The sequence below is a fragment of the Lichenostomus cassidix genome, chromosome 18, assembly GCF_008360975.1.
Source record: "Lichenostomus cassidix isolate B80296 chromosome 18, HeHo_3.0, whole genome shotgun sequence".
Taxonomy (NCBI): Eukaryota; Metazoa; Chordata; class Aves; order Passeriformes; family Meliphagidae; genus Lichenostomus; species Lichenostomus cassidix.
Window position 1 is genome coordinate 7,999,288 of NC_139498.1, and position 22,863 is coordinate 8,022,150.

Below are 22,863 nucleotides of genomic sequence, written 5' to 3' on the forward strand. Positions count from 1 at the left end.
GTGCTGATTCTCTACCCCTCTACCCAGACACACCCCAAGAAATGGCTCAATGCGTGTCATTTTCCTCAGCAAGGTGTTACTTCTTTTTTTAAAAATTTATTTACACCAAGCTAGAAAAACCACCTCCACTACTGTTTCCTTTCACAGCTATTCTTTTTTCACCATTGTGGTCGTGTTTGCACAGTGGTGTTGCTACAGAAAGCTGATTTCAAATGCCACTTTGCTCATTGTGAACCTCCTTGCGTTGGCTCTCAGGGGTTTTGTTGTTTTTAACTAAACCTGCACCTTGTTCCGACAACAAAAATGTGATGAAAGGTATATAATGTGTTGGTTCTTCCCCAGCTCTTCACCCACCCCTGCACTGGGCTATTCCAGGGACTAAGCCAGAATGGGTCCTGACACCAACTCTAGCAGAGTTCAAGAAAAGTCTGGGCAATGCTCTGAGACATGGAATACACAGGGTCTGAAGGGCTTTTTCCCTATTTTCTTCAGTGATTGGTTTTAGAAAGAAAAACCTCACATGCAGATGATGTAATTAAAGTGGAAAACAGTTATGATGTTGTCTAGTGTGATGTTGTTAGCAGTACTTTATACAGTATTTTGCAAAAAGCCTTGATTCACTAATTTTAAAAAAACCCACGACAAACCACTAAAAGAAACATCCATTTATTTGCAAGATATATGAAACAGGCTTTAATACATGTATGAAAATATCGAGGAACTGCACAAAGCCCCATCACAAACACGATTTATCCAGGTCTGGCCATGTGAAGAGAGCACCTCTTTGCTCACCAGGTCAACCTGCACCAACCACCTCAGGTCTGGTGCACAGCATTTCATGAGTGATAGCTGGAGGGAAATGGATTCTCCTGAGGGGCAGGATTGGCTTGGCAAGCTGGGATCTTGTCAGAGCTCAGCTCTGGAGAGGAATTACCCTCTGTGCCTGGCTCCACTCCAGCTATGCACTCATCAACAACAAACTGACCCTAATCCCTCAAAAAACCCCAAAATAATTACATCAATAGAGAAAAACTCCAGTCTCAGCCTGTTCTCAGCAACCACAAGCCATCACTCATGCCCTGTATCAGGGCAATCGAACATTCCTTGTGGTGTGGAAGATCTGTTGACTTTCCACAGCCACCCCAGCCCTGCAAAAACAAAACAGCCCCGGAGGAGGCTAAGCCCTTCCTCAGCCCCACTCCCCACAGCCACCTTTTCTGAACCAAATTTAGCCTCTTCTTGCCTGATGAGAGTTTTGATAAATCCTTTGATAAGAAGGGTTTTTAGATCAGCCCAACCTGTGCCCAGATTGGCATGCAGGCATTGGTTTTACCCCAGATTATTTCATATTGTGTTATACAGTGTGGAGTCACTGAGCTGGAGAACCACATCCTGCTGGGAAAACCTAACACCAGCATGTCACAAACATTCCTGCTGTTCCAGGAAGCCACCATGCCCCAAGTTTAGTCATTTTGCCCATCAAGACCCCCATCAGTCATGTCAGTAGCTCTGACAAAGGCAGTAAATTAAAATCAATGCTTGGTTGTGTTTTTGTGGGACTATCATGACCTTGGAGCAGGTGAGCCACAGGTGTGCAGCACTTCACTCACAATGCACCCTGCCACATTCCTGAAGTTTCTTCAAAACACATTGAAGAATGTGTTCTGCTCTTGAGTAGTTTTAGCTGCCTGAGCTCTTGGGCAGACCCTGAGGATCCATGAGAGAAATGGAATCCATGCTTGTGTGGATCCATTGCAAACTATTGAATGGTCTTCCTGACCACCTACCAAAGCTCAGATCCAGACCTTTCCATCCATCCCACCTTCCCAGAAAGAGTTATTCATCAAAGAAACAAGCCCATATATTGCATTTAGCCCCAAAATGATGCTTTTTCACACCAAACTGCAGACACTTCTACAGGTGTATTCAGCTGCATTTCATTACCTTTTCTGTATATTAAAAAAAAAAAAAAAAGAAAAAAGTCGAAACAGCCTTGGAAATGAGATTTTTCTTTCCACTGAAGAAGGTAGGTGATAGCAATTTCAGTTCAGCCACTACATCAGGTTGTTAAAGCAGCTCTCATTCTTCAAGGGGAATGGTCGATTCCCTTACACAGTACCAGCTGGCAGAAGCTCATTTTTCTCTGGAATAGGTGTTGCTTCTGACCAGTGTGCTACGTCTGGAATTGTAGGACATGTCTTCATACACCACACTGGGCTTTTTCTTCTGGAAATATTTCTTCACCTGCAAAACAAAGAAAACAGCCATTAAAAACAGAGCCTGGAAAGACCCCAACCAAGGAGTCATTTTCCATCTTGGGAATCCATCTACATCATCTGTTGGAAGAGGAAATGTACTTCTAAAATTCCTCTCGTGACCCCGTGAGGTCTTAGAGGACCAAGTGGAAATTATCAGCTTATTTATTTAACTTTTTTTTTAAGAGTCTGAAGCAATTTCACTAAAAGTTCCTTCAAGAGTTGGATATAACTGTAGCTCTGCCATAAATAAGGCTCATTTTTAGTCTGTTACTGGCAACACAAGACACCAATTCCCACCAATTCCCACTGGCTTTGACAGAATCATGTTTCACTTCTGGTTTTTAGCTGTGCTGGATGCACATGTGGAGGGAAGAGACAGCAGCCTGTGAATCACACACTTAATTTTCAGTAATCTTTGTGGAGCAGAAGGTTCTATCAGACACAAATAATTCCTGGGCACTTTCTGCAGTATATGAATAGAAATAATCCCAGTAAAGCAAAAAAAAAATTAATAATTTTTTTTTCTAGAATGGGGCAAATTTTTTCTCATAGTGCTACTTCCAGACATCAGGCTATTTTATGAGGGTTTTTTGCCCTTGTGTCCTCCTCCAAACATTCTCTTACATCTCTTACAAGCTTGCTATGCACAGCTCCAGTCCCAATTCACAAAAAAATTCTAAAAAGCAAGCAAAGCAGAACAGCGAGGGGCTTTGTTCAGGGATCCACACACAACACATGGCTGTGTCAACCACACAGCTCACTTGAGGTTTGTTATCAAAAGACAACATCTCATTTACAAAGGGTTACAGAAATACAAGACACTGTGTTAGCCGCCAAGAGCTTACAGCTGGAAGATATTAATCAGTGGCAAATAGGGGAGCAATAAGAAGCCATAATTCCTTAAGTTTATCAAATATTTGCTTGACTCAGTCAGTATTTAAAAATAATATCAGTTGGCTCAACCTGACCCAGGTTTTGCTGCATACTTACATCCAGCCGGTACAAGGTGCAGCACACCAGTGCACAGAACAGCAGAGCCACCACGATAATAAGGGCATACAAACCCCAGGAGCTCTTCTCACATGCCTGGGAATGTGCCTGCTCCACTTCTGCATCTAAAACTACAGTAGGATTATTATAAATATGAAGAGGTAGGATTTTGTTTATATTCTGGAAAAAAAATTTTCACAGGTTGACCAAAAATTGGATATCAACAGCTTCACAGCTATGTTTGTCATCCCATTAGGATTCCCCCTGGCACTCCCTGTGCTCTTCCAGAGGCTGGGGGTGGCTGCAGGGGGCATGTGGAGGGTCAGCAAGGAGCACTCTACAAAGCTGTAGCTTCCACACTGTCGCTGTTGAGCCGCTAGCAGAGAAAGAAAATCCAGGTTCAAAGTGTGGCATCAAGAAGAAAGTTTGATTATTTAAATCCAACTTATATAAACTTTTCAAAGGTCACCCAGATTGGTCAGTTCAAAGCCTCCCCCTAGGCCTGACTGGCCAGGCCTGAACTGTCCATATCTTGAGAAACTGTTTTTAATAACATCCAAACTTTATCTTTGTTTATAAAACACAGGAAGAAGAGAAAAAAGAATTCTCACGGGAAAGGGCTGTGCTTGCCACACCACACCATTGGAAGGACCACACACTCATAATGGGAACAGAAAATGTTTTCCTGCAGCCCTAATGGGGTGTGAATTATCCAAGAGCCAAGCTTGTGAGAGGAACAGAAAGAAGCAGAAGGAAGCTGTGGTGTGAAGTACACTGAGCAGAATAGTGTTGGTGCAAAGGGTTCCAGCTCTCTAATACCTCAATTAAACCATATCTGAATAACACACTGAATTAATCACCCCCCTGTTGTGCTACTGTCATTTCTCCCACCACCCTTTACTGAGTTGTTGCCCCCATTGTGGGTGGTGGAACAGAATGGAACCACAGTTGCCTTTGCAGACTGCAGGAAAATCCTTTGTGACTCTTAGGGCATTTGTAAACCTTATTTTACAAAGACCTCAGCAAAGCCCAATGCACAGGGTTAAACTGCACCAGTAAGATCAAAATCAAGCACTCTATTGCAGGTTCTGATTTCAGCTTAGCAAAGGGGTTCAGCACCAGCCTAAAGAAAAATAAAAAACACTCTTTGGAGCACAGAAAAATAAAAAACCCTCTTTGGAGCACAGAAAAATCAAACCCCCTCTTCGGAGAACACACTCGCAGAGTGCTCAGTGTGTAACAGGGGTGTGTGAGAACATCTCTGCTGTGGGCCTGTGGAGCTTGAGGCAAATGCCTGAGGACTGGTTTTGTGCTCCCTAGTGTGATCTATTTATAAATACAAGACTTCCTAGAGGGAATGGAACCTAAAAGCTGTTTATGTCACACTAAGGTCAAAGAATTGGTGCTAAAAATACTTACTCAAATCCTGAAACTGACAGATTATTAATGCACACACTGAAGTGTTTGTTATCTTGCTTTGACCTTTTCTTCTCTTTCTAAGTTGAAGGATCATAGCAAGGTCTGAATTCCCCTCTGGTTGTACGAGACATGTAGAAACACAGAGTGTTTTTCTGTGCCAAAGCTCAACAGGGCACAAAGAAGCCTGAGCCCATTCTCCAGACTTTTCCAGCTATTGGTTTGCCTGTCCAGACTAAAGTTGCATAAGCTGTTTGTCCATTTTTGCACTACAACACGACAGTAGCTATTTATGATTAAACAAGAAAAAAAGAGTCTTACCTTTAACCAGCACTATGGTGCCACTTGCTGAGAGCAGACGGGATTTTTCCACCTCCTCAACACAGACATAGTTATCACTGTCCTTTTGCTGCAGCTTGTGTAGAGTTATCACCACTTTATTTCCTTCCTTTGAATACTCCAAGCGATTCTCAAAGGCAGGAGAAACCTCTGACACGTTCGGATTGGACACATACAGAACTTGGCCGGGCTGCACGAGAGTCCTGAGCAAGTAGAGCCTCCCATGTCCAGGTGAGCTTCTCAACACACAGGTGATGCTGACAGACTGGCCTTGCTCAGGGCTGGCAGAGAGAGGTGACTGCTCCAGAGCCCTGCTGGATTTAGCTAAAAAAAAGAGAGATTAGTGGCTATTACATGCTTGACATGGTGCGTTTTAACTGGGGAGAAAGGGCAGAGGTCACAGACAGAAGGAACAGACCAAAAAAATTTAGACAAGTTGAGTTTTTAGACTGGCTACATTTACACATGCTTTGAGAAGGATGTATTTTAGTACACCCTGGCATATTTTCCTGCCTCAGGATCTGAAAGTAGGACTGACCAACAGGTTTAGCTGTTTGTGAAGGGTCTGTATCTATCTAAAAAGCCACATATACTGACCTCCTCTAAAGGAATACAGCCTGATCAGCACGTCCTTGAGCCATGCATCATTGCCTGCTTTCTCAAGTGAGATGAAGCCATAGAGAGATCTGGGGGCTATTGGTGTGGATCAAATCACACAGTGTGTGTCCCATCAGTGTTGCAAATAGTCTATGAAAATTGAGTGGTTATTAATGACTCACTGTCCAGCTGGGAAGACTGAGTTCCTCTGAAGACAAGCCTTGTTCCTTTTATATTATCATTAAAGTGGATAAGGGAGTGAGGACAGAATTCATGGTGTTTGTAAAGGGAAGGCTGTAAGCATTTCAGAGAAGAGGATCAGAAGAGGATCAAAAAGAGATACAAAGCAATTTAATAAAACAATTTGGAGAGACAATACGCAATAAACAATATGTGATTCATGTGAGAAAACACAGCCAAGAAGTTTGAAAGGAGACGCCTAAGGGAGGAGATGATAATCCTTTGTGAATATAAATTACTATTGCTGATCCAGCAATCAATTAGATTTCACATGCCTTGAGGACAGGAAAGGAAGAAAGCCTTGTAAGCTTTGGGAAAGATGTTTCAGGTTAGAAGGTCTCATTGAAAAGATGGGTGCACAGAGGAATAAACTGCCAAAGAATAGTGTGGACTCAATCCTCTTCTAATGGAAAAAAAAAATAAAGACAGAAAAATTGTTTCCCCACCCATCTGCCAAAATGAGCACTTCTGCCCATTCATCTACTCCTTATTAACAAGACAAAAACTCTTTACCCAATCTCACCCAACTTGCAGACTCTGCCTAACCAGCTTCCCAATCACTACCAATTTGTCATTTAAGATGAATTAGTAAGAACAAGAGAGATTTGCAAAAACTGCCACCAAAAAAAGGACTCTTTGCTCTGCTAGTTATTTATAAAGGTTTGACAGGTTGTTTTGGAAAGAGCTGTGGGACCTCACTGTTTCCAAACTGCTGCAGCAAACTATGACTCATGTGAAAATCTGCAGTTGGAATTAATGAGTCACAAATTAATGTTTTAGGGTGGTTTGGGGGTTTTTGGTACCTTACTATCTAATGTGTTTTCTTCCTTGTTTCAGGGAGCAAACCACATTTCCCTTTAAATCTGTTCATGCCCTGAGCAGACACAGAAGAACTCCTGTCAGATTCACTCTCCCATTGTATTTCCTTCCAATCTTTGGTATAAAATATAGATCTGTATTCACTAATTGATGACATAAAAGGTGTAATTGCAATACCTTTGACCACAACTATGGTTGTCTTCTCAAATACTTCTTTGTGATGGCCATGGGTTTTAACAATCTTAGAGCATCGGTAGATATTGGAATCAGATTCCTGTACCCTCTGCAGGGTTATCCTGAGATTCTCCCCTTCCTTTGAATACTCGGTGCGATTAGCAAAGGTAGGATGGATACTTGCGTTCTGCTTTTGAGGAACATATATCACAATGAGATTCTCTCTGGAAAATTTCAAGAACATCCCCACTTGATTTTCTGAACCATTCATTGAGCAAATTATGCTGATGGAGTCTCCTTCCCAAGCACGGATAACGTCTGTTGACTGTTCGTTTCCTCCACCTAAAAACAAGAAAAGCAATAGAAATTGTAATGTCAGAGTTCCTCTTGGTCTGCTCATATCAAAATAGTTTTCAAAACCAACTCCTCCATCAACAGAACTCTCTGTAAGACTGGACCTCAGTCTGCCTATGCTGGAGATGTAATTTCTTGGCTGCCCTGGCACCTGTAGTGCCCTTCATGCCCATTGACCTGAGCAACTCAGCACCTTCCCAAGCTTCAGAGGCCTTGGAAAAAAATATGGCTTCTGTCACACAGAAAATTTAGTTCTCTCTGTAGATTCCCAGGATGATCCAATTGGTTCTCAAAACAAAAATTTCACTAAACTCAGCCTGATAACTGGAGCTGATTCAGATCTAAATTAGGAATGCAAAGGTAAGACGAAGTGGCAAAGAATGGAAGAAAATACATTTTTCTTTTTCTTTTTTTAGTTTTAGAGAAAGGAACATGTAACAACATCAAGGAACTGCATAACAGCCTCTCAGGAAGAGGGCTGCAGAAGGTGTAAGTCCAATCCATACTAAGAAAAAAAGACACAAAAATATATAGAAGACCCTTGGAGTTCTCCAATGACCCCAGTATCCAAAGAAACTGAATGGGAAATAGTTGTGCAATAGTGAGGAACAGAGGGATCAAATGGGGAACAAGTAAAAGAAGCTACATCAGAAGCAAGGGAAGAAAAATTAAACAGAGAGCATTGCATGTCTAAGACAAACCTAGTTTAGAGAAGATTGAAAAAAAAGGGAAGAAAATATTGAAATGTAAAAAATGTAAGTGCATCACTGTTATACGTACCATCCTGGGCAGAGAAGCATGGGAGAAGCAGAAGAAAGAGGGATGCAGCTGGGTGACATGACATCCACAGCATTTTCAGGGTCTTTTTGGTTGTTCCCTCAATGTGACCGATGAGTTAAAGTCAGGAGGGAAGAGTTGTGAGCCCCAGGTTGACCTGTTGCCTGCCAGCTACATGAGCTCCCTCCTGAAAGAAGTCAGCAGAGTTTTGCTTTTGCCTTTGTACCACCACGATTGTGACAGAGGGGGAAGAGCCACTTCTCTGGGAAGTGCATTCCGGGTTTCTTCACACTCAAACCACCCCTCATTTCCTGCTGCTGAGCAACCTCCAGCCACCCAGTAGAAAGCTGTCTGTGGTGAGCACCTACCTCCTTCTGAAGACAATTGAGAAAAGGGAGGCTAAAATTTGCTCTCCACAGTGCCAAAGTCAGGCAGAAAGTTGTCCCCCAGTGGCCTCTCTGGAAATGCAGGGGTTTGGTATAATCAGTTCAGTTTGTCAGGACTCCCACAGGTTTAGATTGGTGGCTGCAGATGCAAATGTTTTGGCTTTGTAAGGAGAAAGGAGATGAGAGATGGTCCATTACTTCAGGGAAAACCTAAATTATTATACAAGCCCTGCACACAAACCAGCAGGTTTGATCTGAATATTGGCAATGACAACATGAATCATTCCCAAGCAGGAGGAGCTGGAGTTCCTGCAGCAAACACCAGACACTCACACCCAGCTTCCCCCAGCTCACACCTGAGATCACTGGCAGGGGAAAGTGGATTTGGCAGGAAATCTGTACAGCCCCAACAAGGCCTTTTTATCTTGTTAAAATGATCTATTTGAGGAAACATCACTACCTGAAACTCTCAGGCTTTCCCTTCTCCTTTAACTTCATAGCAAAGCCAAAACAATAAATAATTCCAGTATTTACCAGGACAATAAAGCCTTTTCCACCACAGCAAAGCACTCTCTCCAAGTTGAAACTTAGCTTGCATCCTAGAAAGCCAACTGTATTCTAGATGTCTAATTAACAAGACGAAGGAGCCACAATTTCTAAGAGAAGAGATTGGCTCCAAGACTTAAAGAAGACAGTGTGAGTACCTCACACGTAGTTTGTGTCCAAGGAAGCCTTCATGCCTCTTCCATTCCCTTCTTCAAGTGACTGAGCAGCCTTTCCAGCCCCCAGCTTGTTCAGCTCCTCTTCCAGGAAAGCCAGGGAAGGAGGAAGTCACTTCGACTTCAGGGAAAAAAAACAGGCTACTGGCTCCTCCCTTCATTAAAATATAACTATTTTACCACCTAATTACAAGCAGTAAAATTTTAACTTTCAGTTACGAAGGTCAGCAGTGTCACTGAGTAGTGCAAACCAGACAAATCTATGCTGCTGTGGGGCACATTGCACTAAGAAAGCTCGGGAAAAAATCACACCCCTAAAAAATTTCCCAGGAGCCCACCTAGAGGTCCCTCTAGGAACTGCAGCAGCGATGTGAAAAGACTGGATTTGACATCTGCTCCTGAGACCAGGGGTCCCAGGGCAGCAGAGCCTGTGGTGCTGAGCTTGGCTTGCTCCCTAGCAGGGATCAGTGCTGCAGACACCCTGACAGAGCACACACACTGCACACACACTGCAGCACTGTTGCTGCTGCTTGACTGAAGGTGTGTCCATCTCAAAACCTGGCACAAGCCATTGGGACCATCAGGAGGGCAGAGTTAATCCAAAGAAAGCCCTCATGAGCAATTCCATAGTAAACCTGGCTGTTCTTGACATCAGGGGACAAGAAGGGGAAACATTCAGGGCCTGGAAGCACAGGGCACAGATGAGAGTAAGATCTGCTGCTTTCTACTCTCTTTTGAGTGGCATTTTTTTGGGACATCAAGGAGGAAAACCAAATTGTCGAAGTAGATTTAAACTCTCAGCAAATACAGCACAAGGTTACAACAGGGGAGTGCCCCCAAGACTGCCTGATCCTCTCATTTCCCCTCTTCTCTACAACTCCAGATATCTCCACAGAGTCATAAGATCTTTGCCTTGACATGGACATTGCCTTGGCACACATAATGAACTGCTTTGTTGGGGGTTTTTTTCACCCTGTGCAAGTTGTCCCCCAGCCAGTCCCAAGCAGCAGTCCCAGCCCTGGGCTGCCATAAACTCTAGCTGGATCTGAGAGCAGCAATGCTTCCTCCCAGCCCTCAGTTCACCCTTTCTCCAAGCTGCTCTCTCTTCCACCCTGGCTCTCAGCAGAATCTTTTAAACAGGAACTTCACACAGAGCTTCTGTTCCAAACAAACCTGTGCCAGTCCCAACCAGCCCAGATTGCTGCAGATTCACAAGTTCTAAAAGCAAACCTGGGAGCAGAGATCTCACCAGCTGCTGCTGGCTGGGCTGAGCTGCTCACCTCACCCTGAGCTGACCCAGCACCCATTGCACCCTTCCCTGCCAACTCAAACAATCTGGGATCCTCATGGAAAATCAACTTGCTGTCATAGAAGGAAATCATGTTGACAGGGCACTCTTTGGTCAGTCTGAGTTCATAATGAAACCAAAAGAAGCCCAGTGCACAGTGTTATCTCTGATAACAGGGTGTATGTGTATCTCCAGATGAACCCTGACATAAGGGAGGAATCTCCATTGCCACTGCCCTGCCTGGGGGCACGGAGGGCTGTGACAGTGACAGGAGTTCCTTGGCAGACACTTGTCTTTTAAACCAACACTGTAAAATAATCACAGACACTTTCCTATCTTCCTCAAATTAATCAATAAATTTATTTGTGTGTCTTAAGTTATGACCTTTTTTCCACTTAGATTTGACCGTAGTAAAGTTCAAGAGTGACTCAACATCTTACATCCTTTGGGATTTCCCACTGGAAGTTTCAGCTGCAAGTTTATGGGGAACTAAACCATGGAAAAATGATTCAGTAAATATTCACACAGGTTCAGGCAACTGGTTTTCCAATTGTGCTGCCACTGATTTTGCTGCACAGATTTGATACTAAGTTAGATCCAGTGCAAAAGGTGAGGATTTATTCAAATCAGATGGGAATGGTGAATCGTTTAAAGATGCCAAGCACCCAACAGGGATTCCTGAGGGGCCATACACATCACACAATGTTTAAACTTGCCTAATTAGTCAGGAGGATTAAAACCAGAGTTCTGTTCAGCCTGGGGGAAGCCAAGGCCCCTGTGACCCAATGCCATTCCTGAGGGAGTTGGGCACAGCCTCCCACCCACCCCTGCACAGCAACAAACACACAGAGATGCCCTTAGCCTGCAGATGGGGGCAAAATCAAATGTCTCTTCAAAAGACCAAACTCCTTTAGTTCAACCAACCTGCCAGCTGTGCAAAAGGCTTTTCTGAGTGTAGAGATAACCTGAGAATTTAAAAAATACAGACACATGGGTGCTGCTATGGCATTAACAAGTGAAAGCCATGCAGAGGGCATGGGAAGCATTTCAGAGCAGTTCACACTTTCACAGAGAGAATTCAGCTGGTTTCAGTGTGGGTTGCTGAGTCAGACACACACCCTGGGGTGGCTGCAGCCAAGCACCAGGAGAGGATGGGAGCTGCAGGCTGCTGCTTGTGCTGCTCACAGAATCCTGGAGCTGGACAAGAGTTGCAGTTCTCAGTGAAGGTGTGGATGTGGTGAAGGTCCATTTGTGAAAACAAGACTATTTGTGAATACAAGACTATTTGTGAATACAAGAGCAGAAGTTTGTCGCTGTTGAGCAGCTAGCAGAGTAATGAATGCATCAGTTCTCAGTGGCAAGAATGATTATTGTTATTTCATCACATATAGAGTTCTCAAACACCCAGATTGGCAGTCAGAAGCCTTCCCCAGGCCTGATTGGCCAGGCCTGCACTGCCCAAGTTCTGGACACTGTTCCAACAACATCCAAACTTTATCTTTATTTACAAAACACAAGAAAACTTCTAGAAAACCTGTGCTAGCCACAGAAGTTCTCATGAAAAATCAGGCTGTTGTTTGGCTGCTTGCTGTACATCATGAGAGAGGAGGAGGATGCTGCTGGCAGAGAGGTTTTCTCCTTTCTCCATGGTTTTCAAGCATGCGTGAGGTGTTCTTCATCAGGAGCCTGCCTGTCCTGCCTGGATGCTGCAGAATTGAAGGAAAAGTTTCTGTGAGGCCACCAAAGAAAATGGTAGATTCCAGAGAGAATTATAATCTAAATGCCTACATTTAGGCTTGGAAACCTGGTGTGTGAAGTCCTCCAGGCAGCTCCCCTGTCCCATGTGCTACTGGGGCACCTCTTGCTCTTCAAGGGTTGCAGCCTCATGGCCATGAATATGGGTTCAAGTCTCTGCTGAGACCCTGCCCTGGTGCTGTGACCCATCAGCCTCTGCCTTAGAGGGGCTCTAGGACACACCTGAGACATCACTGGATGTTGCTCCCCAGGGCAGGACCTCAGCACAGTCACCAGTGGTAAATTTTTTTCCCATCACACGTTATCTATCCATTAATCTATTGATGTAACAACTGCAGTGAGACTGGTTTTGTGCTGTCTTTGCTGGGCTGTACAAACACTTGTGCAACTCCTCATGAAAAAAAGTCAGACTTGGAAATTTAATCCTTTGACTCTCAGAAAGAAACAACCAACCTCAGTTTCTAGGGGATGGATTGGTTCAATAACTGAGAGGAGTCTCAGCCTTGGGCATACACAAGGTGCCAAAAACCCTGTAGCAACATTGGACACAGAATAGAGGGGGAAACCATATGGAAGGGTCAAGGGTGTCTGTAGAATTCTCCACAGAGCCCATCCCACCTCTCTCCATGTGTATTGGGTTTGAAAAACAAACTTCCCTCTTGGATGGATGAAGAAAAATTCTCATTCTTAAATTAAAGCTGGCTCTGTAGTGGGCAGGGCTGGCAGAGGCTGTCAGAGGGCTGGCACTCCCCTGAAAGCCCTGTCAGCCCATCCCTGGATGTCCATCAGCCTCCTGGCTGGGACATATCTCTGCCAGTGAAGCTGCACAGCCATGCTGCAGGCTGGGACTGCTCCAAGGAACAGGATCCCATGGAGGGAAGGCTGAGCCCTGCGATCACTTGGCCCTGCCAGCACTTCCTCCTCATTCTGGGACTAAGCAGTGAGGAAATTCCTTCTGTGCTTATTTGTCATAACAGAGCCACCAGATGGGCACTGTCACAGCAGCCATCGGAGGGGAGTTCATCCCAGCTATTGGCTCAGTGAAGATTGTTAGGAACTTCATAAACAACACACTGGAGATAAGATCCAAGAGGAAAACTCTAAGCTTGTTCCACTACCAGGTGTGACACCCACGGGGAGCCCACAATTTGTCACACTGTACCTTGGCCACGCCAGTGACAAAAGTAGCAATACATGGTGGCCATTAGTGTGACAACCCAAAGGAAGGAGACTGCGAAAAAGATACGAATGATGCTCTTCGTTCTGGTGGGATGTTCTGGATTATCTGGAGAGAAGAAGACAGAAGATCATCCAAGTGAAGCAAGCAGAATTGCCAAGCCATGAGCTGCCTCATAAGCACCACACAAAGGAACTGAGCTTGGTGTTTGTGCAATGTACTCCACAACAGCTGATACAGGTGTTGTGTGATACAGCTGATGAATGACACAACAAAGAGCCTCTGGCTCATCATATCTTAATGAGGGCACCTGTCACAAGGCTGACTTTATCAACATTCAAAGGCAATTCTTGTCACCCCACCACAACAGGTACCTTTCAACGTCAATCTCATCTGAAATAACCAATAACAAGAGGAGTGAGACCCATCCTTAATGAAGGATTCAATGGCCAATAAGGAAATCCACTTTGACTGGTTTTTTTAGAGACTTGGTTGTTCATGACCAAACAAAGGTGACAGGGATTTCTACCATATAAGAAATTTGAATATAAAAATGCCTTTATGTGACAAATGTCCTCTGAGTCAGGAGGCAAAGTCTCATTTATCACTTACAGTGATTATCACTTGGGAACAAGTTTCACACCTATCATGTACCTCCTTCCCTCAGCATCCCTGAGCTCAGAACATCCCCACTTGTCTAAAACCTTGTTCACATCAAGCTCTCTGGACAAATCCCTCTTAAAGCAAAAGGCAAACCAACACGTGAAGAGATTAACCCAGAATTCCCTCACCAGCAATGTCAGTTGGTGGTGTGGGGAGTTTTGGACCTGGTGGTTTGGTGTAGCACTTCAGGGGATGGCTGGGCTTCCATATGTTTGTCTCTGCTTCACAGCAAATTTTATACTCCTCAGTACTGATGTTATCCCTTCCATTTTCTGAGAAAGCTAAAAAGTAAAAGAAGTTTTGATTATAAATATGGATCATGAAGAAGATCTTCAGTCAAACATTAATACGGGTTAATATAAATAATATAAATAAAATGAATCTTTTGTATACCACCAAAAAGCTGGAGATTGCTACGATCAGATTTAGTTCTCCAGCTGATCAGCTACACTGCCTATCATTTACATCTTCTTCTTATGATGAATTGTTAGGCTAAATAAAGGCATACAAAGGTGAGAATTATTTTCCTTTGTTTTCTTCTGTCAGCAATAAAATTAGAAGGGATGCTCTGAGTCCAACAGGAGAGGTGATTCAAGCTGCTCCCAGAGAACCAGCTGCAGACAGAAATGTCATTGACTTGGACTCAACTAAGTTACACCTCTGCAACCTGAACCACTGTGAAGTTTTTCCCTCCTGGAGCCACTTGCTCCCTGCACTGACAGGTGTTTGAATCTCTGATTTTGGCAGATTTGTGAGGCAGCTGGAAAGATTCTTCTGGGTGTTTACTGAATTGGACAGAAGAGCAGCACAGAGCAGCTCTTGAGGCTGAGGCTGGGTCTGGGTGAGTTCTGTTTGTTTGTTCATTTGGCTTGAACCAGGACCCAGATTCACACATTACAAACTGGCACAGGATTTGACCATGAGAATTGCTGTTGCCAAAAACATAAAAATAAAAAAGTACCTGTATAAATCAGAGTAAAGTGCTTATCTGAACCTTTCCCAGTGTAGTTTTAAGCAGTATTTGACCTGAGAGAACTGAATTTATTTTTGTGAATTACTTTATGACTGTTTTACACAGAAGAAACTCATTCATTGCATGTCATTTACTCATTAATCTCACTGTCTGCCCAGACAATATAACAGTTCAGTTGCATTCCCAGAAATATGTTTTCCATCAGTTAATAACCAGGTTTCCAGTAGAGCATACCTCCAGGACTCAAGATGCCACATGAGATTCCTGCTCCCTCAGCTTTCTCCCAGCCGATGCCACAAATTCCTTCAGGAAAAGAACTTGCTTGCTGAAAGCACATAAGGATGTGTGTTTTGTTGGTCACCAACTCAATGATTCCATTTGAAAATATCTCGTTTTGTGTTTCAGCGATTTTTTCAAATTTTTCAAAATTGTACGGTTCAGATTGGCATACGCTGCTCTCACAGTCCTTGCAGTGGTACACTGCCACTCTTGTTTTGCCAGAGGAAGAGTCTTCTGTCCCTTCAGCAGTGTCCTCAGCGGATATGGCAATATCTAAATCAGAAAAAAGCAAAGAAAAAACCATTTTCTAATACTTTTCACCCTAGAGGTTTAGTGTTAAAGAATAGGATGAGTTTTGGTGGACAAGACCAGTCATGTCTTAGCATACATTGTCTGGGCAAATGTTATACAGTATTGGGGCCAGTCTGCACAATAATTTTTGGGGTGGAAATATTATAGAATTCCCCCACTGCTTCCACTGTTTTTTAAATGGGAAGCTGGCAGCTTAGGAAGTGAGTTGAAAGACATTCCTCTTGCTGAGCTCAGGTCAAACGTCTGTTCCTGGTTTCTTTCCTTCCCAAACTCCTCAGCACAATCCCACCAGCTGCCCCTCCAACACACTGCCACACCCCAGGAGCACTGAAGCTCAGAGCTGAGCTGCCAGACTGCACACTCTGGTGCATTGTCCCAGCTTTGCTCTCTCACACTCTCCTGGGAAAGGGTCACTCCTTCAGGAGAGGACTCACCTCATCTGACATCAGACAGACCCAAATAGTCACCCCTCCCAAAAGAGGTGATTGTGACAGGTCAGACAAATCAACCTTCACCTCCTTATTTTCTCTTCTCACCTTAGAGGTTTTGAGGTCTTGGTTTTAACTGGGCACAGCTGAGCTTTCTCAGAACAGTTCAGGAGTTTTGAGCTATGGATGTGCAGGGAAAAGCACTGAGATCAAACAGAGAGACTCACTTGGATGGGAAGCAGCAACAGCCAGGAGCAGGAAACCCAAGTGCAGGAGGTGGAGAGAATCCATGGGGCTGCCTGGAGGGCTCAGATCCAGAGGGGCTGGAACTCGGTGATCTCAAAGATCTTTCCAACCTAGTTAATTCTGTGATTCTGTCTCTTGAAATCAAATGAGCAAACAAACAAACAACCCCTTAGAATTTCTTTTCAAAAAACAGCTTGGATTTAGTCAGAAATTCATCTTTAATCCCTTGGATGGAACTGTCCTGACCTTGTGAAGCACGTTTTAGTAAAACACAAACTTCACCTTCTACAGGAGTTTTATAGTTTAGCTCCAGCCGGCAACTGAGCACCACGTAGCTGCCCCACCCCATCCCCAGCCCAGTGCAATGGGGAGGGGAAACAAAAGTGAAACGTGCAGGTTGACATAAGAACAGTTCAGTAGTTGAAACAAAGTGAAATGTAAGAATAATACTAACGGGCGATAATAATATTAAGAGATTATAATAGTAATAGACAATAATAATAATAATAATAGTAGTTTAAAAAAAGAGAGATGAAACTCAAAGGAAAACAATGGATGCACAATGCAATTGCTCACCAGCCCCCAGTGGCTCAACAGTGCCACATCCCAGCCCTGACTGTCCACTCTTCTGTGTCACTCCCCAGTTTATACACTGGCCATGACATTCCATGTTATCAGTGCCCCTTTAGCCAAGCCAGGTCAGCTGTCCTGGTCAGATTCCCTCCCAGTTTTTTGTGCAACTCCTGGCTGGCAGAACATGGACTTTTCCAGTGTAAGCACTGTGCACTGTGCACTGTGTAAGCACAGTGTAAGAAAATAAGTAAGCACTACTGACTTCCTTGCTAAGTGAGCACTACAAAGGAGCAAACAAAATATAAGTGTGTTATCAACACTGTTTTCATACTGAATCCAAACCACAGCACTGCCCCATCTACTGAGAAGAAATTAACTTCATCCCAGCTGAAAACAGGACAAGGAGAAAATCCCCTTAATCATCATCACTAGCTTAGCTCTGGGAAACACCAACTACTTTGCTCCCGGGAGCATTCATTAAAACTTGTGTTGGTATGAAGTTTTAATGCAAGAATTAGGTACTTGAGGAAGTTTCCAAATTAATTACACATGCTTCCTAATGATGCAGCAGTTAATCAATGCTTATCTCTCGTGCTCTCTGCTAATGTCGAGCTGCTGAGACTCTCACCCTGATTCCCGGAAACCAGTGATGCAGGAAAAGCACAACCCACAAACTGAACCCATCCCAGCTTCTGGCAGGTGCAGCACCCAGGCTTTGGGACCAGACACAAAATTTCCTGTGGAATAAAACCTGAGATGTCTCCACAGTGCCTCAGGCTCCTGATATCCCCATGCAGGGCCCACACCAAGGAGGTGCCCGAGCCAGCCAGGCTCCTGGCACTGCTCCACAAGCACCCTCCAGGGAGTGATCCAGCCACTTCTGATCACACCACCCGAGGGAAGAGAGTTTCCACTTTGTTCACAGAGCTCCTGCTCACCTGGACAGTCCTGCAAGGACTGCCTCTGACCCCACCAAGTATTAACAACAATCTCTCCTCATCATTTTCCTATACATGGAAGAAAAGATTTTATAAGTTTGATTTTAAGCTTGCATTCTATTTTTTTTCCAAAGGAGCTCATTCTGCTTCTCTTCTATGGTCTTCTTGCCCCTTCCCTCATTCCACTAAAAGGACATCTCCCTTCCTCTTCTCTCTGGTGACATTTCCTCCTCCTCCCCCTCTCCTCTCTTCAGTTTCAACAGCCAGAATTCCATCCACCAAATCTCTGTTCCCTCACACTGATTTGTCTTAAAATCTGGAGACTCTCCAGCTGTCTTGGCCACCTCCTGCCATCAGTTTGAAACTTGCTGCAATAAAACACTCAAATCTAAAGTGAAACACATTCTTTGGATAGAAAATATTTTTCATCCATTTTGTTTGCCTGCTACCCTTTCTTCTCAAAGTAATTTAAACTTTCACTTTTCAGAGCTACTGGGGTTGTCTGCAGAGTTGTAACAGAGCAATGCCAGACCCTAAAAGCAGATCAGCTGCAAGCAGTAGGTGAATAAAGAAAAAACAAGAGAAGCTGAAGTTCCTGCAGCAACCACCAGACACTCACACCCAGCTTCCCCCAGCTCAGACCTGACCCACAAACCAGCTCACCTGAGATCACCGGCAGGGGAAGTGGATTTGGCAGGAAATCTGTACAGCCCCAACAAAGTCTTTTGTTCTTGTTTAAAGGATCTATTTTGAGGAAACATCAATACCTGAAACTCTCAGGCTTTTCCTTCTCCCTTCATAGCAAAGCCAAGACAATAAATAATTCCAGTATTTACCAGGACAATAAAGCCTTTTCCACCACAGCAAAGTACTCTCTCCAAGTTGAAACTTAGCTTGCATCCTAGAAAGCCAACTGTATTCTAGATGTCTAATTAACAAGAAAGAGCAACAATTTCTAAGAGAAGAGATTGGCTCTAAGACATGACCATTTACAGAAGGCAGTGTGAGTACCTCACACGTAGTTTGTGTCCAAGGAAGCCTTCATGCCTCTTCCATTCCCTTCTCCAAGTGCCTGAGCAGCCTTTCCAGCCCCCAGCTCATTCAGCTCCTCTTCCAGAGCTCTGCCAACCTCATGAGATTGTCGCTTAGATGCAAGACAAAAGACAGGCTGCCAGCTCCTCCCTTTTTAAAACATAACTAGGTTTAATTTGTATCGAATTCCAAGCAATTATTCTTCCACTTTCACTTTTATAGTGCTGGACAGCAGGTTTCACTGAGCAAGGAGCACCAGGCAAGTCCATGCTGCTGTGTGGTACACTGCATTGGGAAACATGGGAAAAAACTTACCAGAGACCTGCTTATGGGTACATGAGTAGTCACCCTGTCCCTCTAGGTACTGCAGCAGCAATGTGAACAGACTGGATTGGAGATCTGCTCCTGAGTCTGGCACTACCTGGCCAGGCAAGGGCTCCTAGGGTCTGTAAGTTCAGGGCCTGGAAGCACAGGGTACAGATGAGAGTAAGATCTGCTGCTTTCTTCTCTCTTTTTTGGGTGGCATTTTTTTGAGGTGGCAAGGAGAAAAATCACACTCTCAAAGCAGATTTTACTTATCAGCAAATGCAGCACAAGGGTACAACAGAGAAGTGCCCTGGGGAGTGCCTGACCCTCTCCTTTCCCCTATTCCCTATAACTCCAGATATCTCCACAGAGTCATAAGATCTTTGCCATGATCTGGACATTGCCTTGGCACACATAACAAACTGGCTGGGTATTTTCACCCTGTGCAAGTTGTCCCCCAGCCAGTCCCAAGCAGCAGTCCCAGCCCTGGGCTGCCATAAACTCTAGCTGGATCTGAGAGCAGCAATGCTTCCTCCCAGCCCTCAGTTCACCCTTTCTCCAAGCTGCTCTCTCTTCCACCCTGGCTCTCAGCACAATCTTTTAAACAGGAACTTCACACAGAGCTTCTGTTCCAAACAAACCTGTGCCAGTCCCAACCAGCCCAGATTGCTGCAGAGTCACAGGTTCTAAAAGCAAACCTGGGAGCAGAGATCTCACCAGCTGCTGCTGGCTGGGCTGAGCTGCTCACCTCACCCTGAGCTGACCCAGCACCCATTGCACCCTTCCCTGCCACCTGAAACAACCTGGGATCCTCATGGAAAACCAACTTGCTGTCACAGAAAGAAATCATGTTGACAGGACAGTTTTTGGTCAGTCTGAGTTCATAGTGAAACCAAACGAAGCCCAGTGTATGATGTTATCTCTGAGTGCATGGTCCAAAATACACCCTGACAAGCAGATAAGGGAGGAAATACACGTGTGCACATTGACAGACAGAGCCAGGGCAAGGGACCTGGGAGAAACTCCCCTTGAGGGCACTGAGATGCTCACTCCGGATGCTTTTGCATCTCCCCAAGGGACGCAGGGTCGAGCCTCGAGCAGGGGAGGATTGGCCCAGGATCCATCTTTGTCTGGGGATCCCCTGAGAGCAGCAAACAGGATAGTTCCCAGCTTGGACAGCCCTCACTCCCAGGGAGCTCACTGGGCTCTGCTGAGGCCCAGGAGAGCTCCAAGGGTCTCGTTTGTGACCATTGTTCATAGGGCCCCAAGAGACGGGCTTTGGTCACAGCAGTGTTCCATCCTGGCCCCAGGCTGGGTTGGCAACTTTCTTTGGAAGAAAGACAAGAAAAGGCAAGAAAAACAGTTTCCAAGGCTATTGGTAAAGAAAACAGCAGATCATTGGATGACAGCAGCAGTTCCTGGAACCACAGTGTTTCTGATAAGCTCCAGCAGAGCTGAGCCAAGGCTGAGGCCTAACCAGAATTTCTTGTTGATCAAGGCTGAGGCCTAGCCAGAATTTCTCAGCTCAAAGTACCCTGAAAAAGGGTGGAATGCACCACCACACAATGAACAGTCAGTGTTTATGCTGAAGTTTTATTTGGATTATTATGACAGCTCAAATGAAATGACAACTGTCAAATTATAGCTTTTGGTGATACAGGCCATCTTGTGGTGACATCTTGTGTCATATTTTTATTTCCTAAGACAAAGTAAGATGATCTTTAAGATCCCTTCTAACACAAACCATTCCATGAGCCTATAATTAAAAATATTTGCCTCTGTGTTTATATTGCAAAAGCAAAATGCACTTGCTGAGGACAAACACTGCAGATTTTTAAAGCAAGTTATCACCACTCTTCCTGAGATGTGGTACCTTTGTGGAGATGTGGTACCACCAGCACAACACAGCTCCAAAGGGGCAAAGTGGAACAGTTGCTAGTGATGTCCCCGATATCAAAATCTGCATAATCACCCACAGGAAGAAGAGATGTGAAGGAAAGAGTGGTTGAGGGGGACAAAAAAATCAGTCTGTGACTTGTGTCTTGTGACCAGTGTCACTGACATACCCACATAACATTTCCTCTCAAAACATGTCCAGCTCTCTGGCCCCAGCTGCAGTTACAGAGTAGGAATTAAATTTGCACATAATTAAACCTGAATACCTCAAGTTAATTCAATATAATTTCCAAAAATTGTATTCCTCACTCCTTTTACACAGCCGTACTCTGTCAAAAGCTTCCAACAGTCTTGTTGTAGGGGATAAAAAATGAAAGCACAATTGTGATAAGATGCTGCATAAAGAGGAAAAGTCTTTTTCCTTCTATCTCTTAGTTCATCCACAGTCTGGACTCCTTACAAGTAACCTTTGTTTAGATTTATTGACTAAACATAACATTCCTCATGATCAAACACAGATCACAACTGGATCACCAGCACAACATACTCAGTAAATACCTAAAACCTTGAAATACCTGGACTGACATCCCTTTGGGAAGGTGTGAGTGCATTCCACCACATTAAAATTGGGAATTTGCATCAAATCAGCTGAGAGCTGAGTTAAAAGCATGAATGTAAAGCCCCAGCTGGGGAGGGGGAAAGAACCCCACCAACCCACAAACGCATTGGTCTCTTGTGCCAAACAAAAGGTAAGTGTTGGAGATTAGGATTTTTCCTTTCTTTTCTTTCTACCAGGGAATTTTTCTCCCATTTGTTGCTTCAGAGATGGAAACAAATATTCCTTAGGAAAGACATAAGATGTATTCAGGATAGGCAGGGAGGGGGAAGAGGTGCACTTGGCTGCAGTCTCTTAGCTCTGGGGGGAGATTTGTGGCTGGGGGGTTTCTCTGGGGAAGTGCAGAGATACCATGAGACTTGTCTGGGGCTCAGCCTTCTCGCTCTCTCTCAGGCATTGGAGGAGACACAGCTGTGGTCTTGGTGCTGGACTGCTGCTGCAGGGAGAATTCACTGCCACTGCAGAGTTCTGTCCTTCACTGCCTCTCCTTACCGTGGGTCAGCCTTTGCTCGTAAGAGCAGCCATTGAACAGGGAACTTTCCAACCGCTAACCTCACTGGGAGCGACCCTCACCATCTGCTTGGGTGCCTCAGGGGAAACCCAGGACCCCCAGTCCCTTCCCCTCCCCAGAGGGAGAATCCCCCAGCTCTTTGTGGGAGTCTGGCTGGTGCTGCCCAGACTGCTGTTTTCTGCCACTGCTTTGGGCTTTTGCTACACTTTAACTTCACACCCTCTGTCCACCCAGACTCTCTACTGATCCTGCCAGTGCTTCAGGGTTTTTGCTACACTTTGTTTCCCACCCCAGATGTGCTTGCCTCTGCTGTTCTAGCCTGCTGCCCCGAGGATCGTGCTACAGTCCAGCTGAGCACACAGAGCGGCAGTGGGACCAGCTGCTCCCAGTGAGTTTGGCAAAGGGAGTCACCTCCTCTCTCTCTGTGTCACCTGGTCGCCATTACCACGTGAGAGAGGCGGCTGAGCTCACGCCACAGCGCCCCTTGCAGCCGCGGAGGAATCATCGCACCTGCCCTGCTCAGCAGCGCCGCTGCCGGCTGTGACTGGAACTACACCAAGGGGAAGGTGCTTTGGCAGCCCAGAGCTGTTCGTGGGTTTCTGGTTTTGTTCAGTGTTGCTGCTAGTGTTGTCTGTTCACCTTGTTGTACATACACATATGTATACTAGAAAAGAACTGTTATTCTTTTTCCTATATATTTGCCTGAAAGCAAAGTACTTTCTAAGTTATAATAACGTGGAGGGAAAGGGGTCATATATTTGTCTTGAGGAAGGTTCCCACCTTCCTTGGCAGACACCTGTC

At 44.8% G+C, this 22,863-nt stretch overlaps 1 protein-coding gene across 1 annotated transcript; it reads right to left on the reverse strand.

The window, feature by feature from the left end:
• Positions 1-650: 650 nt before the first annotated feature.
• CD7 (CD7 molecule) lies at positions 651-17,662 on the reverse strand. The gene is made up of 10 exons (XM_085078051.1): positions 16,767-17,662; positions 16,172-16,324; positions 15,160-15,477; positions 14,066-14,233; positions 13,275-13,397; positions 7,968-8,084; positions 6,837-7,175; positions 4,986-5,327; positions 3,249-3,373; positions 651-2,244 (listed from the first exon to the last, which is right to left on the reverse strand). The coding sequence occupies exons 2-10, from the start codon at positions 16,233-16,235 to the stop codon at positions 2,134-2,136; spliced, it is 1,707 nt and encodes a 568-aa protein (XP_084934177.1). The 5' UTR covers positions 16,236-16,324; positions 16,767-17,662; the 3' UTR covers positions 651-2,133.
• Positions 17,663-22,863: the final 5,201 nt, after the last annotated feature.

What these genes read in the sequence shown, in the direction of transcription:
- CD7 (XM_085078051.1), bottom strand. Translation starts at nt 16,235, where the DNA reads ATGGATTCTCTCCACCTCCTGCACTTGGGTTTCCTGCTCCTGGCTGTT. An exon ending in TGTTGCTGCTTCCCATCCAA is followed by an intron (nt 15,478 to 16,171) that starts GTGAGTCTCTCT and finishes TTTCTGATTTAG; the next exon opens with ATATTGCCATATCCGCTGAG. An exon ending in TTGTCACTGGCGTGGCCAAG is followed by an intron (nt 8,085 to 13,274) that starts GTACAGTGTGAC and finishes CCTCCTGACTTT; the next exon opens with AACTCATCGGTCACATTGAG.